At 37.7% G+C, this 19,171-nt stretch overlaps 1 protein-coding gene across 1 annotated transcript in view; it reads right to left on the reverse strand.

The window, feature by feature from the left end:
* FMN1 (formin 1) overlaps positions 1 to 19,171 on the reverse strand; it is a 586,562-nt gene that overhangs the window by 354,631 nt on the left and 212,760 nt on the right. The window contains exon 4 of the mRNA XM_007940485.1: positions 14,437 to 14,498. Within this exon, the coding sequence (XP_007938676.1) occupies positions 14,437 to 14,498 (62 nt within the window). The remainder of the gene's footprint in view (positions 1 to 14,436; positions 14,499 to 19,171) is intronic.

Raw genomic sequence — 19,171 nt, forward strand, 5'->3', positions numbered from 1 at the left:
CTATGAGTCGGAAATGACTCGACAGCACTTAACAACAACAACACACGACCTTTCCTATACTAGTCCCTCAGTAACATCAGACACTTAATTTAAGCTATCTGTTGTTATTATCCTTTAGGGTAAAAATTCTGTTTTCTCAACTAAACAATAAATCCTCTGAGGGTAGAATGCATGTGAGCATTAAATAAAATAAGCCAAGCAATATGCCAAGAACAGTGTCTGGAATATAACAATACACAATAAATGTTTTTATTATTTTTAACATCATTACTGACTTTTTATGACATCATTAATGAGATTTTATCACCAGCACATATATCTGATAAGAACTCAAATAGTGCTTATTGATTATAAAACAGGTGAACTACAAGAAGCAGAGTATGTGGAAACAAACTAAAAAAACCAAACTCACTGATGTCAAGTTGGATCCGACTCACAGCAACCCCTCCTTGGGTTTCTGAGACAGTATCACTATGGAAGTAGATTGCCCAACCTTCCTTCTGAGGAGTGGCTGGTGGGTTTGAACTGCCAGACTCCTGGTTAGCAGTCAAATGCCTTAGGCACTATGCCACCAGAGCTCCCAGATAATGTATATGAAATTATATTTTAGGATGTTTGTCTTTAGAGCAAAAACAATTTGGAAATGCAACATTTTATTTAGGGACCCTCCAATCTATGCCATAACCCTTGGGGTACTTTTATATATTCAGATGTTTCTTTCATGAAATCATGGAAGCAGTAATATTTCCATTAACAGACAGTGGAAACCAGGCATTACACTTTTACAACAGAGTGGGGGAATTTCATGTACTATAAACATTTTCATCTCAGAGTAGCATAGTTGCTTCCTGCCAAAGGGGCAAGGAGGCTGCATCTTCTGGCCTCCTCTAACCCCACAAAAGGAAGACAGAATCACCATCAGTTAGCTCAAGGCCTATTCCTGCGAGGGCAGACATGCTGTCTCCCTCCAGCCCTTTCACCAACCATTGCTTCCGCAGCACCCACCACCTCTCTGCTGAGTTCGATAACTCGCTGCAGTGGCCACACAGAGCTCACAGATTATGGGGTTTATTAGGGAAGCACCAAACTATCATTCAAGTTCAGAAATGCAGTCAGTCTCTTGCAGCAGGCCATCTCACTCAGCAGCTGGCAGTCTCAGTAGCATATCACTCTCAGTAGTGTATGTCTCGTCTCTCTCTCTCTCTCTCTCAGCAGTGTGTGTCTCTTGCATCTCTCTCTCAGCAGCATGTGTCTCTCATATCTCTCAGGAGCACATTTCTTTCAGCAGCACATTTTTCTCAGCTGGCAGTGAGAGAAACTCCTTCTAACTCTAGGAGGGCTCCTTTTGAGCCTGGCAGAGTGACCCAAACCAACCAATCCCAACATCAGATTTCTATACACCTGAGAGAGAGAAAGAGAGAACTTCCCAGAAGATTGCTTTGTGCCACTCTCATCAGAAATACCCCAGGTGGATAACTTTAACAATCAAGAGCTACTCAGTTGCTCATGGCAAATTCCACCACAGAGTTTATAAAGACTTATGGCTAGAAAAGCCATACCAGATAATTCACTACACCGCACTTCCCTTTGCCTTCATTTTGCAGATACTCAGAGACTGCAAATCAACCTTAACTTTAGTCTGGACAAAAACAAGTTGGGATGTAACTCTTATGTTGCCAAAACCTTGCAATAACTTCTAACACAAATATTTGAATTTATGTTGATTTGGATTGTCTGTGATGTTGTTCTCTGTTTCCTCAGTTGTGTATATGGGTGGAGGACCCTTGGTGGCACTGCAGTTAAAGCACAGAGGGGCAGCAGTCCAAATCCACCAGCTGCTTCATGGGAGAAATACAAGGAAGTCTGCTTCTATAAATATTTACAGCCTTGGAAACCCTCTGGGGCAGTTCTATTCTGCCCTATAGGGTCACTATGAGTTGGAATTGACTCAATGGCAATGGGTGCGTGTATGGGTGAAACTTGAACAAATTATTTAAAGTACTTTAAAATACTTTCCTATTTGGTCCTTGGCTTTATTCTCATAATGGTAGGGTTCTGCTTTTCTTCTACTAAAACAGCCATTTACCTTCCCCTCCTTCAAATCCTCCTACCAAGAGTTAAAGAGAAACAATTGCTACCAGATGACCCTTATGTTATCACTGTGCCTACTGAGACCTTCACCCATCTCCAAGAGACAACCAACACCACAGTGCTAACCCACTGTCAACTTACCACATAATCACACACTCTTTGCTCTCTAATTCATTTATCTAATTCTTTTCTAACTGGCCTCGTTTGTACACTGTGAACACATGGATCAGCTTTTGAGAAACACATGGTATGATACGTGGGTGCAATAGTGCATTGGAGAGACAGGGCAAGGGGAAGCATTGCCAGCTGAGATGGAAACAGAAGAGGTCTTTAGAGAAAGCAGAAGATAAGGCCTTTCAGTGATCTCATCTGCCTCAGCATATCACTCTGCTCCTTATGCCACATCACACTGAAAAATTTCTAAGTAGCTCCATAAATAATGCTACTACCCATGTGCCTAAGAATAAAAACAAGGTTTTATTTTCTGGAAATAGGAAACAGAATGATCCACCCAGGAACCAAGTGTTTAGTGGTTCTGTACAAGAAAAGGCAAGTAAATCCTAAATATCATAATCATCATCAACATGATCACTGAATAATCTTTTCTCTTCCTAGATGAGTTAAGCTAGACATACAGGCAGAGGGCCTCATCTTCCTGGAGCTTGTTTTGAGACGTTAAAGTACCCACTCTGAAAACAGTGTTAATGGACAATCATTTCCTGCTCTCCACCCTCTATTGTCCCAGATCTGTTTGCTTTCATACATAAACCAAAACCAAAAATCTGTTGCCATCAAGTCAATTTTGACTCATAGTGAACCATATAGAACAGAATAGAACTGTCCCATAGGGTTACCAAGGCTGTAATTTTTATGGAAGCAGATTGCCATATCTTTCTTTCATGGAGTGGCCAGTAGGTTTGAACTGCTGACCTTTCAAGTAGCAGTTGAGTGCTTAACCACTGCTCCTTTACATGTTGATAAATCAGTAGTAAATACTCGTAACTATTCAAATCTGATGTAATGGAAAGCACTTCAGATTATGCAGCAGAAACCTGAGATCTCGTGTCAACATAGCCTTGAGAAGGTCATTTACCATCTTAACTCTTAACTTTCTCAATATGTAAAATATGATTACATTTTCATGATCTTCCTAGGCCTGTAATGAGGCTCATGTGAGTATACCACAAATTACTTATAAATTATAGCATACAATACATACATAAAGCATCATCAGTATTAATTTCTTTGCAAGCATACCCCACTACAATGCGCCTGTCACCTGTTCAAAGGTATTCTTAAGTAGAAACAATGAAGGAATAACTTCTTTCAGAATTTCAAAAGCACACTGTAAGAAGGAGAGAGCATAGTCCCTTGGGAAATTTGGCTACATCTAACCAGTGAGGATTTGATTTTCAATAGGTCAGTTTTAACACAGCTCTGAAAATCATCATTTCATGTGCTCCAAGGGGAAGCCCATAAAAGAAAGGCAAAAAGTAAATAAAGGTTTCAAGGACTTGAACTGTGTTGAGAAACAAAACACCTTCCAAAATAAAACATAAGAAAAGTAATGTTCTTCAAAGCTTTATATATAACACTGAATATGGAATTTTTTTTACATAGGCATATGGTTTGGCTTGAAAGAAGTTAATCACCAAAAAATATGTACTTGGAAAGCCATAGAACTTACAATAAACTAAACGCGCTGATTCTCAGAACAAATATGATAGTTACCATTCATTGGCTCTCCACCACATGCCATTACACCTCCAGTCCCACACTTAACTGTGACAATAACAGTTACAATCAGCATCATAACAATCAAGTTACAGGCAGTATCATCATGCCCACTTTACAAATGAGAAGCTGAGGGTCTAAAGGTTTAAACATTTTTTTCTAATGACAACACATCTAGTAAGTAGTGGAGGCAGGATTCAAACTGTGGAAAGTTTCCTCACCTGTCTTTCCACTCTGCTGTCCTGGCTAGGGTCATACTGCATTTCATTCAATAAATGATGAAATTCATTATATGAATTCTTTCTTTAGCATGTCCTGCTCCTACTAGCCATCACTCTGAAGAACCAATAGTCTGCCCAAAAATATATTGAATGGAAGGGTTGCTCCAAGAAAAAAAAAGTCATTATCTAGAATACTCCCTAGGCAAGGTTTAAGAAATTCCAAAGGGAATTAAGTGTAGAAGTTAAGAGTGTCCCCTCAGAATGTGAAATAGTAACTCCTTAATTCTCATATATAAAGCCCAGCACATAGTAAATATTCAGCAAATACCAGTATTATTGTTGTTTACTCCAACAGGATGTAAAATAAGTTAGAATAAATGGCATTGATATTGTCAAAGCACACATGTTTATGTGCATGCACTCATACAATAAATTCATCCTGTCTATCTGAAAGTCCATATGAGGCTAAAATTGTTAGAAGAGGCAACAGGTGCAAACCACCACACATGGGTGCATCCTAGAAACAACTGACAACAGGGAACACAGCTACATCCCTTCCATGTGTTTGTTAAGGGATTAGTAGTGCTGGGTTATGTTGGGGAGAGAAGGTGAAAGAACCACTGAGGAGCACCTATATTCAAATTGCGGAAATCATAATGAAGAGGCAAGTAGCTGACAATGAGGACAGAAGTTTTGCCCCAGTATTTTCTTATGTAATTCATCGTCTTGGAAATTGACTTCTCTGAGACTTGAGCTTTAAATCTCTAAGATGAACATAGACAAATATCAAGATTACAGTGATAAGTACTAAAAGCTCCTCATCAAACTGGCTCAAGACCATCTATGAGAACTGAAGTTGGAGAGAGAAAAAGATTCTACTTTCCACTCTTTCATTTTATCCTTAGTTCTATATTTATGTCCTGTCTGCTCTTTTCTTCTATGCCTAAGTAGGAAAAACACCTTGTCAATTTTGAAAGTAGTGAAAGAAAAAGGAGTCTTCTATATTGCTCTTTCCCAACACCATAGAAATGTCATCATTGTTTTATTATCATTTGGATAGCCTGTGTAGGTAAGAATCTAGGATGATCTTCAGAGGGTGAGGGAAAGAGGGAAAATTAAATTAAGAAAGCATTGCAATAAAGATAACAAATCAAATTAGTTGACAGTGGGAAAAAAAAGCAGATTTAGAAGTCAGACCTAGTTAGAAAGTCTACCCACACCACGAACCAGTTGCAAAGCCTCAAGGAAGCACTTCACCTCTGAGTCTCAGCTGATCAGAGATGATTTCTATGAAGCACCTAGCACAGTGCCTGGCACAGAGTTAGTACTTTATATTCAGCAACTATGATCATAAACATCTCCTATTAAGACAGAAAAAAGCACAGGGGATTCAGCCTGTAAGTTTTTAAATCAACAACATATCTTTCTATACCTTTATAGAAGAACACATAGTACACATACTACACATACATCTCTACACTGAGAACACATACTACAGACACAATACTTTCCTCTAAGACCTCATCTTTAACTCACCTTTTCAACACTCCTGTCCTTTCTGTCTTCTCAATAGATCTTTCAGAAGGGAGGAAGAGAGAAAAAGCAGGATAAAAAGAAGAGATGGGGAAAAAAGAAAAGAAAGGAAAAGAAATGCAAAATTTCATAAAGATCTAAAAACTCAAGGAACTCCTGGTTGGTATTAATGAGACCATGGAGAAAGTGGATGAGCACATTCCTACTCAGCCTCGCTGTCCTCTACACCAGCAATCCAAAATTCAGATGTCTATGGGACCAGGCAAGCAACACAAACAAGTTGGAAGGTAGAATATATATACTCATTTTTAATTATACAAAGACATTTTTTTAAAAGGACACTGTGCTGGGTGTCACAGACAAAATAGCTCAACTACTAACTGATAGGTTGTAGGTTTGAATCCACCCAGAGGTACCTGGAAGAAAGGCCTGGTGATCTGATTCCAAAAGGTCACAGCCTTGAAAACCCTATGGAATGCAGTTCTACACTACAATATATGCAACACATCGGCCATGATTCAGAATGACTCAATGACAACTGGTTTTTGTTTTGGTTTTTCTGTTGTTGTTGATTTGGTGCTTCACAAACAAACTTCCTTGGGCTGTGCTTGATGGTGGCCCCAATTTAAGAACTCTGTGGTTCTCCTATACTACCATAAAAAATAGCATTCTACCTAAATAATGTGAGTCATGAAGGAATTTATAGCAATGCCCAGTCAGATCAATCAGCAACCATTCATTAAATTTCAACTGGCTGCTTAGCCCTGGTCTAAGTGCTGTGGGGGTAGGGGGTTTCAAAGACATTTGAAATTCTTTGGATTGATTTGAGATGGACCCACTTTGCCAGACAAGAGATAATAGAACTTTAGAGCTAGAAGGAAACATACACTATCTAGTCCCAGACTCTTAATTTATAGCTGAAAAAATTAAAATTTAGCTATGATATATAATTGTCCAAAACTTGCAGAAGCCATGAGCAAGGGAGGACAAGTTTGAAGAGAAGTGAACACTCCCCACAGTGCTCTATCACACCTTACTTTCTCCTGTTTCGAAAAGAGTAAAAAACCAAAAGGCCAACATACACAAAGTCACCTGTTCTAATATCAGACAAAAGTAGAAAACCATTAAACAAAAATCATCATGGCCCACATGTACTGACTCAGGTTCAGAGTTTAAGACTCAGTAGGGATGGCAGGTATTGATGATGCATGGAGATGTATGAAACCAGCCATCTGCCAGCATGATATGAGTAAGTAATGAATATATTCTTCATTCCACAATCAGCTTCCTTCTATCAGGAAACTCAGCTTGACATAATACCTTAATTATATTGGACAAGACAGTATCTTGTAGGCTGAGACACAGAGGTCCAGAACTGCTTAATCAGCTAGGGAATTAATTGCTTCCTGTTATGTACCAATATTCAATTCCAAATGTATCTGTGAGTATCTAGGTATCCACTACTCAAGATGATGACTCAATACTAGCAAGCCAGCAAGTCCACTGAACTTATAATACTTTATCATTTATCCATGATGAAAAAATGAGTTAAAATGTTTCTCAATATTTTTTTTTTTCTTTTTGGCATCTTAGTAATGAATTATACTAATATCAGTACTTAAGGGGAATACCATGGGGCTTTTATGAAATCATATTTTATGTTTCTGAAAGTTTTATTTTTGGCCTACAAATTGTTCCCTTTCCTTTGCAGTATTCTCCAGGAATTAATAGCTTTAAATAAATTTGTTGATAACAATGAACATAACAAATGGCAAGGGATCAGGATTTATATGTCTTTTTAAACATAGCTGTATCAGTTCCAGTCTAGTTTCTACTCAATTTCATCACAATGTGAAATCTATTATAAATGGACCAGTGCAGTGGATTAGAGATATAAAATAAAGGAAGTCTAAAAGTTTTTCTTAATCAAGGTTGACATACCATTTGGTTCTCTTGGGGACAATGAGATAAAACGTTTAGTTAATGCTCAGTTTGGCATCCATTTCTAGCTCATGTCACAGTGGGAGTTACCATATTAGAAATGTGACTGCATTGCACAATTAGCAGGGGCCTGCCAAAGGCCATCATACAGTGAAGCTTCCCCTCAATTAAGGACTGTACACATGATAAATGGGATAGATGAAAAAAGATTCCCATAAAAGAAATATCACTATTGGCTGGTTCCTTTTCTTCTATTTCACAACCCAAAAGAACACTAGTTAAAAACAGATAAAACCGTTGTCATTTACGTGGCTTCCAAACTGTTCAAAGTGCAGGTTAACAACAATACTCTTAAATTATCTAGCTCCTTACAAGCCAAAAAAGGGGAATGCATTATTTTTCCCTCCTTTCAAACAGAGGAAGCTAAGAGGAAAAGTAGTCCTATCAATTCCATGTTCATGGCTTTCCTCCTGTCATGAAGAACCGGGCCTCCTGTGGTACTTCCAGCCACCATTATAAAACTGCATTCCTTCACTGAATGGGACATCTGAAGTGCCACTAGAATGCTAAGGTGTTATATTCAGAATATAATCGAAAGCCTAAGTACATTGATCCAGACATTTGACCAGAATTGAGACATAAGTCCCCTTGTTAGAAAAGAGAAGCACTCAAAGTAACTACAAGGGGGGAATAAAGTGTGGAGGGGTGGAGAATAAGGATTTAGAGAATCTGAGTTAGATAATTCTAAGGCTTAAAGGACAGTGTGGTAAATAAACCAAACTTTTTTTTTTTTTTAAGTAGTTGATGGTGCCAATAATATATTCGAAGGACTTATTAGAGATTATATGACCTAGTCTCTCATTTTGGGAGCTCTGGTGGTGTAGTGCCTAAGGCATTTGACTAACCAGAAGGGTGATGGTTCAAAACCACCAGCCACTCCTCAGAAGGAAGGTTGGGCAATCTACTTCCACAGTGACACTGCCTTGGAAACCCAAGGAGACGTCGCTATAAGTTGGACCCAACTCGATGGCAGTGAATTTCGGTTGTTTTTTCTTTTTTTTTAGTCTCTCATTTTAGAAACTAGGAAACCAAACTCAAAGCACTGCCTCAAGTTTACATTGTTTGTACTGCCAAACATGAGACTACAATCCAGACCTGCTGATTCTAAATCTAAAGCTGCATTGGTTAAGAGAAAGAGAATAGGCTTCAAATTAGATAGACATAGTGAGTTCAAACTCAGTTTTCCCCACTTACTAGTCAAGGACTTCTGACAAGTCACAATCTCTGAGAGTCTTATTTTTTATTCTCCGTAAAAGGATATTATTCTACTTCTTTGCTTATATTGCTACAGTTACCCTTTATAATAACTAACATTAAATGCCTAGAACAGAGGTTGGCACAGAGAAGGGATATGATCAATGTGAGGTGCCATTATTTTTCCATTATATGTTATTATAGAAGAAATGTTTGTGCATTATCTATATACCAAGCACTTTGCTAAGTACTTTAAAGGACATAGAGAAAAAGAAAACCATATCTTCCTCCAAGAAACCTATAATCTGGTAGTAGATTATAAATAGGACCTTGGTAGCATGAAGAAAATAATGAAACTACCCAAGTAATTTAACTTGAACTCTGAAAATGGATTATGCATGAGCTGATAGGATTATCTGAGTCAATCTGAAGTAGCATTTTTTAAAAAAAGGTTATTTGGCGGGAAAATTAGGTGGTCAAATTCAGAAAAAATGCTGTATAGTTTTCTCTGTTTTAGATCTTTTTTATACATCACAAAGCTTTAAAAGCTCTGGAGGCACAGTGCCCAAGGCATTTGACTGCTAACCAGAAGGCTGGGGGTTCAAACTTACAGCCACTCCTCAGAAGGAAGATTGGGCAATCTACTTCTGTAGAGTACCATCTCAGGAAACCCAAGGAGGGGTCACTATGAGTAGGAAATGACCTGACAGCACTGACGGCACTGATTTTGTGTTTGTTTTTTGTTCTGCTTTGTTTTGTTTTAAAAGGATTCAAGGAGATTTCTCAAACTTATTTGACTATGAAATTCTTTTGTTAAGGGGTATTTCAAAAGATCACCGTGGAGCAGAGCAAGCTTTGGGAAATCCTGGCTTAAAACACCTTGATACAGAGAACAGAGGCAGAAGAATGGCTGAACTAAATGAATTAAATAGTCACCCTCAAAGAATGAGCCAATTATCTCAAAGAAGTCCTCAACCAAAAAGCCTGAGGGCCACTCCAGATGTAAGTTGCTTAATTATAAAAAGAGAATTGCACAGGTAAAAAGGAACAAGAAATAACATGTATTGAGCATTTGGTATATAACCAGTACCAGTGGGTGTACGTCTTATTGAACCACCCTAGAAGGAAGTATCATGATCAAATAATTATTGTACAGTTGCTAAAACTGATAAAACTAAGCCCCGCAGAAGCTGATTAATTTTCAAGGCCACAGAACAATGTCACAGTACAAGAATATAAAGTCAGTTCTAATCCCAAAACTCAAGTTTTTTCACACTGTCATCATGCTGCCCTCCACTGAGATCATTACTGGATCCACTGAGATTTTGGGAACCCCAAAATCAATTACTCAGAAATAAACTTTAAAATTTCAAACAAAACTATCCTATAAAGCCATAGTGAAACTAAATAGCTTAGCCCAATTAAAGGATATTTTCCTTGAGCACCACACTCTTATAAGGAATTATGTATATGAGTGCAAATTGACAACAGTTCTTCTAAAGCACAGATTGAAACTTTAAGAGGCCAAGAGCCTAAATGAATGATAATGAAAAAATATGGAGAGATAGTAAGAATGGAGACATAATGTGAACCAATGCCACTAAACTGTACATGTAGAAATTATTATGAATGGATGTATATGTGGTTGTGTATATTGCCACCAAAAAGAAATCAAGTAAGAAAAATTACCAAATCTGAGGCATAATATAATATCATGCCCAGTTCCCTGACTATAATATGGGAAAAGATCATCTACACAGGGAAAAGGTTTTGTAAAATAGCTGAGTATGACCTTCAAGTCCTTTCTCCTAAGTAATCTCAAAGAAGTAACTACTTTTCCCTGAGAAAATTAGTCTTATTTCAAGTCTTAGTATGGCAGGTCTGAACTATGAACTTGCTGACTAGCATATGCAAAAGATTTCTCAGGTAAGTTAGAAACTGTAAAAGTAAGATGGTGCCTTTTCAAAAATGAAGGTGGTAACAAAATTATCCAAATTGAGGAAATGAACCAAAGGATGCTGAGTTTTATGAACTGATCACAAAGCTCAAGAAACACTTGGCAGACTCTGCTAAATGAAGGGCATACTCGGACAAATTTAAAGAAAAAATGTCACTGTGGTTATATTGTAAATGACATGAAATAGTGAAGTCATGGAAAATGTTTGACCTGACTGCACTCTCCCACTGGAGACTTGAACAAAAAAGTCAGCCAAGTGTTTTGAGATTGCAGATAAAGTGTATAAAGAAAATGCACTAGGAGTTGATTCATTCAAGCCATGAATAAATCTTTTCTTTTGAATTATAAAGGGAATATGTATGTAAATTGCTACACATTTTGAAGAACTGGTCCCTGGGCCAAGTCCCATGCTATTTCCATTGTGGAGCTCTCAACAGTTGCTGGTTGCAAAGATGTATGAGATTAAAAACTCCAGGCTCCCCCATTCACCAGCCTTGGAACTTTTGGTTAAAATAGTCAATCTCCCTCTCAAATTATTTCAGGGGGAAAAGTATCCATTTTGTGGGGGAAGGTAAAATAATTAAGCAACTTCCCTATACATCCACGGACAAAGACAAAACAGAAGGCTCATTTTTGGTTCTTAGTTTATTGACTTGTGTTTCTTCTTTAAACTCTGAAAGCATTCCCTATGCTAAGTGAAGTAAGTCAATCACAAAAGGACAAATATTGCGTGATTTCACTTACATGAAATACCTACAACAGGCAAATGTATAAAGACCAGAGTTTCCAGTGGTTAACAGCAGCTGAAGAGAGAGGGCAAAGGGTTATTTAGGAAGTACTGAGTTTCTGTTCATGATGATGCAATATTTGTCAACAGAAAGTGGTGATGCTTACACAACATGTTAATGCAATTAGTTTCACCAAATCATATATGTGAAAAATCTTAAATTGGAAAATGCTGTTTTATATATATATATATATATATATATATATATGTTGTTGTTGTTATGTGCTGTCGAGTCAGACCAGACTCATAACAACCCCTCCTTGGGTTTCCGAGGCAGTATCACTATGGAAGTAGATTGCTCAACCTTCCTTCCAAGGAGTGGCTGGTGGGTTTGAACCGCCAGCTTTCTGGTTAGCAGTCAAGTGCCTTAGGCACTACGCTACCAGAGCTCCCTAAATAAATTTACAACAGTGGGGAAAAAAAAAACACCTAAATATGATACATACCAATTTCTGTATATGGTGACAGAATGACTCATTTTTTCCCAAGTGTTTTAAACTTGAAATCCTTCTTATTATAGAAAGGCATGTGACGTATACCAGAGAAAGAAAATCTAACAGGCCATGAATGCTATTGACAGAAATCACATATTAAAAAGTGTGAATCAAAATAGCAGTTCTATCACCCATTATCTCCCATTAATCCTATGACAAGAAATGTGACTTTGTTACTTTTTGTCATAAAATAGGTATAAATACTATTCAGTGAGTACTTTTTGCTTTGTTTGTTTTATGAAGTGCATCTGTTCCACCTAGTTGCTGTTGCTACCAATCTAAGTGGTTTTTGGTTTGGTTTGGTTTGGTTTTTCAGCATCAGAACAAGTGTTAAATAAAGCACAGAGGAGTCAGGCAGGTGAAATGGCTCAGAGAGGGGACAGTGGCAAACTGGAGAACAAAGGCTCTGGTTGAAGTGGACACTTGTAACTCAATCTTAGCAGCTCGAAATCATAGGGAAACAAGACCATTTTTGCCAGACTTTCTAGATTTTTAGAAGGAATTAGAAACCACTATTTTTTATATAGAAATATCTACATGCTAAAGTTTTCACTTCTAATTCAGTTTTTAAAATGCTGTGTTTGTCAAACAAAATACTTTTGCTGGACAAGGTAAGAGATGCTAGTGTCATATTGTGCGTTATCAGTCTAGGATAGATTCAAACTAGGGTTAACTGTACAAACTGGGTAAATTGGGTACAACTCCCCCTTTTCACATGGCAAGAGTTTCGGCATTTAGGTATCAATCATAGATATGGGGCAAAGTGCCCCCCCCCCCACACACACGTTTTTAAAGTGTACTGGTAGCATCAAAAAAGCAGATAATTCATTAGAGCACATCATTTTTAGAGACACTTAAGGTTAAAAATAATAATAATAATAAGGCATAATTAAGCACACTTTCATCTTTACTAATGCCAGTCATACCTCAGTTTAACCCATATTCTAAATGTGATCTATTTCCTCTTTGCTTTTTCAATCCCAAACTTTTCCTAGTTTGAGATGTAGGATCATAGGGTTTTTGTGGCGATGACACAGATATCGTGGGTAATATTCCTAAAACAATATCTAGCACATAGTAAGAACTCAAAAACTGTTAGCTCCTACTGTTGCTGTGAATATTATTTAGCTGTCAAAGCCCTCACAGGGCTTGTCTACAACTTGGAGAAGGCTATGGCTAAGTCTTACAACTTAGCTGTTACATAAAACTGCTTACAGAATCACTTCTGTAACTACCTTCTTTAGCAGTCAGCTTCATAAATTACTCCCCATCAGTTCAGGCCCTCTGAGACAGCTGAGAATCTTTTGTACATCAGAACAAAGACAAATAAAGCGAGGCTTCTGTAGGGCATTTAGCAACAAATGAGGCAAAGGGCCTCCACTTCTCTTTTTCCCCCGAGGAGACACGAAGTACTTTCCCACTTTTTTGTTTCTTCTTCAGATGGACTCATTCCCTCTTTCTAACTACTTAAACCCAACTGGGTGGGTGTGACTTGATCCCAGACAAAATATTACGCTACTTGCAATGACTTCATGTATAATCCAACACACTGAGCATCTCTAAGATTCCACAGGTCCTCCTGGAAGTTAAACTTTTCAGTTAAAAGGGAGGGGGGAAGTAGAATAATTGATCCACAAATTCATTAAATCAGCAAGGAAGAAGGCAGCACTCAACAAGCAAAATTTACTTAAATTTTGCTATTATCCTTTCCTGAAGTATGAGGTCACCCCTACTATTAATAAACTAGATTCAGTGCCTGGTTCAATAATTAGGTTTATTTGAAGTTAAGCTCTGAAGTTCCTGTCACGGGCACTGCAAGCAAATGCCAAATACAAGGGAGTAACAATTAGATGGCAGGCCAAGGGAATGACCCTTCAGTCTTTCTGGGCTTCACAAAAGAAAGTCCAGTAGGCAATTTCCAGGTACTCTCTGGGGATACTGAATGGCTCAGCACAAGCTGTCCTCTTAACGGGATCCCTCTTTAAGGGTCTCAATCTGTGTGGCATTAAATTATAGGGATGTGCTAACAGACATGCAGGCAGGAACAGGAGCAAGCTGAATAAATAATTTACACTGTACATAGGAAAAACAACTTTAAAACTATTTCATACCAACAGCAAAGTCCAAGTATTCTATTTCCTTATCCTCTTATCTGTTTTTAAAATAAAACAATTGTTTCCCCAATCAAATCATTTTCCCGTCAAATCAACTGCATTTGTGGAATTTTTCAAAACTAAGAATTGAAATCTAATAAAAATAAAGTCCACAGTTTAAACCCCCAGCACACATTTGGTGCCCACGGGCAAGTGTCAGCTGCAGACACCACCCAGTTAAAATCTACAAAAGGACTATATTCATTTCAGCACAAGAGAAAAAGAACTATCAGTCTCACATAACCAGTTCAGAAGAATCAAAGAGATATACCTGCAAGTTTTCAATTTCTTCTTTGTGTTCCCTCTTCAAGTGTAAAATAGCAGCTTGATACTCTGTAAGAGCACAAAAGAAGCCAATTACAAAGAAGTACAAAATTGTGCACAAAACTCAAATAAGCTCAAAGGTCCCACAGGCCCTCCTACAAGTAAACTGAGTAAATAAATGCCACAATCAGACATTTGCCAGACCAAAGATATTGAAAACTGGGGCAAGTGGTTCAAAAGAAGTGAGTTTTCCTTCCTTTTAGCAAATTCTGAATTATGAGATGCTCAAATTAAGTAGACAGGAGAGGGTTAAAAAAAGAGAAAGGAAGAAAAGCATGATGGGTGTTCCAGATAAAGACTGGATCACATGTTTGTCTTCAAGCAGGAGATGGAAGATAGGGCCCCAGAGAGAACAAATAGAGATGTGTGAAGAGCAGACACACAGGAAATAAAACTTTCTATGTGAGATCACAGTACTCTATATTTAACTCTGCTTCCAAAAATAAATAAATAAAATCCCCATTTGAATGCAAGGCTAAGCAAGCACCCAGGGTGATTTTAATCTTTAGAACACCTCATAAAGTCAATACCATTTGTCATTTTGCTGAGAGAATCTAGGGTTAGGTAAAGCTGAATGGAGGACAAAAATAAATTTCTGGTCCAATTTTAGTCTGAGTCTGATAATGTTTATTCCCATGTAAGTCCCAAGTGTACACAAGAACTCCAGCCAACCACTAAATCTCTCATCCCACATGTTAAGCATGAAGTAGCCAAGACAACTTTATTTCCATTAGGACAGCTAAGGATGATGGGGTCAGAGAACTATCCAGGCTGCAGAGAACCACAAAGCAAAACACTATCAATACACATTTTTATGGGATAAGCCAGTTTTCCACAAATACGTATGGCATGGTATTAGTAAGAAGTCAGTTACACTTCATTTAAAAATGTGTGAAAAGAGGTTATTTCTCCAAGTGGATTTCAGATATCAGGCATGAATGTTTAGGTTCCAGTTCACCAGTGGATGAGGGAAATCTTTGGTAAAGCCATACAAGAAAGGAGTGTTGCTGCTCATAATTATGACTAGCCCCACAACCACTTCTGTGGGGAATGTACATCACTAAGCCATCAGCAAGTTCTGTGGGCTGTAGCTCTGGTGGCACAGTGGTTAAGGCATTTGGCTCCTAACCAAAACGTCAGTGATTTGAACCCACCAGCTGCTCCATGGGACAATGATGAGGCAGTCTGCTTCTGTAAAGATTTATAGCCTTGGAAATTCTATGAGGCAGTTCTACTCTCTCCTATAGGATCACTATGAATTGGAATTTGACTCAACAGCAATGGGTTTGGTTTGGTTTTACATCCAAACTATATCTTGATTCACATCACTTCTTACCATATCCACTGCCACCATTATAAATCCAAGACATTATCACCTTTCCTGTGGACTACTGTAAAAAAATAAACAAACAAATCCACTGCTGTTGACTCATTTCTGACTCATAGCAATTCCATAGGACAGAGTAGAATTGCCTCATAGGGTTTTCAAGGCTGTAAATTTTTATAGTAGACTTCCTTATCTTTCTCTCACAAATGGCTGGTGGGTTCAAACCATCGATCTTTTATTAGCAGCTGAATGTTTCTACCACTGCACCACCAAAGCTCCTTAGAGAACATCAAAAGTAACTCTAAAAAGAGGACATACAAACAAAAGATAAATGTTTTTAAATATTCTAAAGTCTAACAGTGCTATGTGCTGGTGAATATGTGGAGCAACAAGAATTCTCTCACTTTGATGATAGATGTGAAACTGGTACAATCACTATAGAAAACTCTGGCATTTACTAATAAGGTTGAAAATACCCAGACCCTCCTGCCCACCAATCCTAATCTTATAACACATAAATGAGAAAGCTCTAAAGGAAAGCAAGTAATAACACTAATATAGTCAGGAGAGTAATGATCTCCAGTGAAGGCATTCATTGGTAGTGATCAAGCAAGGTGTTTTTACATGGGTGTTCAATGAAAAATTAGTCTTTAATCTATGTATATCTTATGCAACTTTATTTATGTCTAACACTAAAATAAGAAAAAGATATCTTTAATATAATAGTTCTCTCTTATATCTAATAAAATTTTAGAAGTATAAGAGAGTGTTTGAATTCATAAAATAATCAGCATAAAACAATTTATTAGTTTGAACTTTGTATAAATGCTGAGTCTTAACCCAAGTAGTGATGAATATCTAAACTCTAATTTCATACACAGAGTCACTGTACCAAAAAGAACTGGTCAACATTCAAACATTTCAGGAGGTAGCATATGATCAAGAACCAATGGTACTGAAAGAAGTCCTAGCTGCACCGAAGGCACTGGTGAAAAACAAGGCTCCAGGATTTGACAGAATACCAAAAGAGATGTTTCATCAAAGAGATGCAGTGCTGGAGGTAATCACTGGTCTGTGCTAAGGAATTTGGAAGACAGCTACCTGGCCAACTGACATAAAAGGTCCATATTCATGACCATTCCAATGAAAAGTGATCCAACAAAATGCAGAATTGATGGAACATTAATATCACAAACAAGTAAGATTTTACTAAAGATAGTTAAAAAGTGTTTGCAGCAGTACACTAAAGGAAAAAAAAGAAAAAAACAAAATCACTGCCATCAAGTTGATTCCCACTCATAGTGACCCCCTATTGGTTTCCGAGGTGCATCTTTACAGAAGTAGATTGCCCAGTCTTCCTTCTATGGAGTGGCTTGTGGGTTTGAACTGCCAACCCTTCTGGTTAGCAGTCAAATGCCTAGGCACTATACCACCAGAGCTCTTTGCAGCGGTATACTGACAGCCTATTGCCAGAAATTCAAGCCAGATGCAGAAGAGGACATGGAATGACGGATATTATTACTGATGTAGGATGGATGTTGGCTGAAAGAAGAGAATACCACCAAGATGTTTCTCTGTGTTTTATTGATTATGCAAAGATATTTGAATATGTATATCAATTATGTATAATATTTCAAAGAATGTGAGTTCCAGGACACTTCACTTTGCTCATGAGGAACTTGTACATAGACCAAGAGGTAGTCGCTCAAATAGAACAAGGGGATACTGCATGGTTTAAAATCAGGAAAGGTATGCATCAAGGGTTGTATCTTTCCACCACACTTAGTCAATCTGTATGCCCAGCAAATAATCTGACAAGTTAGACTATATGAAGAAGAACACAACATCAGAATTGGAGGAAGAATCATTAACAACCTGCAATATGCAGATGACATAACCTTGCTTACTAAAAATGAAGAGGACGTGAAGCGCTTACTGATGAAGATCAAAGACTATAGCCTTTGGTATGGATTACATCTCAAGAAGAAGAAAATAAAAATATTCACAACTGGACTAATAAGCAAACCATGATAAACAGAGAAGACAGTGAAGTTGTCAAGGATTTAATTTTACTTGGAACCACAATCAATATCCATAGAAGGAGCAATCAAGAAATGACAGGTCATGTTGCATTGGGCAAATATGATGCAAAAGGCTTCCTTAATATGTTAAGAAGCAAAGATGTCACCGTGAACTAAGGTGTGCCTGACCCAAGCCATGGTATTTTCCCATCACATCTTGTGCATGTGAAAGTTGGACAATGAATAAGGACGATCAAAGGAAGAAATGGTGCCTTTGAATTGTGGTGCTGGTGAAAAATATTGAGTATTTTCCATGGACTGCCAGAAGAATGAACAAATTTGTCTTGAAAGAAGTATAGCCAGAATGCTCCTTAGATGCAAGGATGATGAGACTATGTCTCATATACCATCATCAACTTATCAGAAGGGACCAATCCCTGGAGGAGGATATCATCCTTGGTAAAGTAGAGGGTCAACGAAATAAAAGACTTAATGAAATGGATAGATACAGTGGCTGGAACAATGGACTCAGAACACAGCAACGATTTCGGGGATGACACACAACTTGGCAGTGTTATGTTCTATTGTATACAGGTCATTATAAGTTGGAACTGACTCAATAACACTTAACAACAACAATCAATTCTATGACTGTAATAAGTAGTCAAAGGAAGATTAATTTGTTAAACCACTATTGTTCACTAAACTGAACCTTGAGGATAATATTCACATTATAAATAGAAATTACACAGAATCTATTGTGAAATGACTCATTTTGTGTAAATTATACATTTAAGGGTGTGACAGATACAGTTATGACTAATTCATGAGCAAATCGATTATTACAAAATTAACACCCAACAAAGTATGATTAATCTCCTCCTTGAATAAACACTTTTGCCAACAGTGCTGGTGTGACAGGTGGCAGGAAAACACACTGCCATTCCTGACAAACAGAATCTCCAGGCAGCATGCAGAAGGAGGAAGTTAATGCGCTCACTAATGGAATACTTACTTCCTCACTTTGAGGGTCCATAATCAAACAGTAAAAGGTACACAATAAAACAGTATAAAGGTTATAGAATGATGTCCATTAGTCAAGGTTAAGTTGGTAGTTCTCAAATGTACTTGTTTATGGTTGTTTCTTCTCCCACATTTTTTAGGTTTGCAAACCTCTTAAAGTGGTACAAGGCAAGTCCTCACCAACTCATAGGGCTGACCATGGAGACACAGAGGTGTTAATTCTAGGCCAGTGATGTTTGTATTTGTTGAAAAATATAAATTGGTCCTGGTATTCACTAGCTCTGGTATCCTGTAAATGTATAAGCCGGGGG

This window comes from Orycteropus afer, unplaced genomic scaffold (genome assembly GCF_000298275.1).
Source record: "Orycteropus afer afer isolate SDZICR_OR568_19922 unplaced genomic scaffold, OryAfe1.0 scaffold00068, whole genome shotgun sequence".
Lineage (NCBI taxonomy): Eukaryota > Metazoa > Chordata > Mammalia > Tubulidentata > Orycteropodidae > Orycteropus > Orycteropus afer.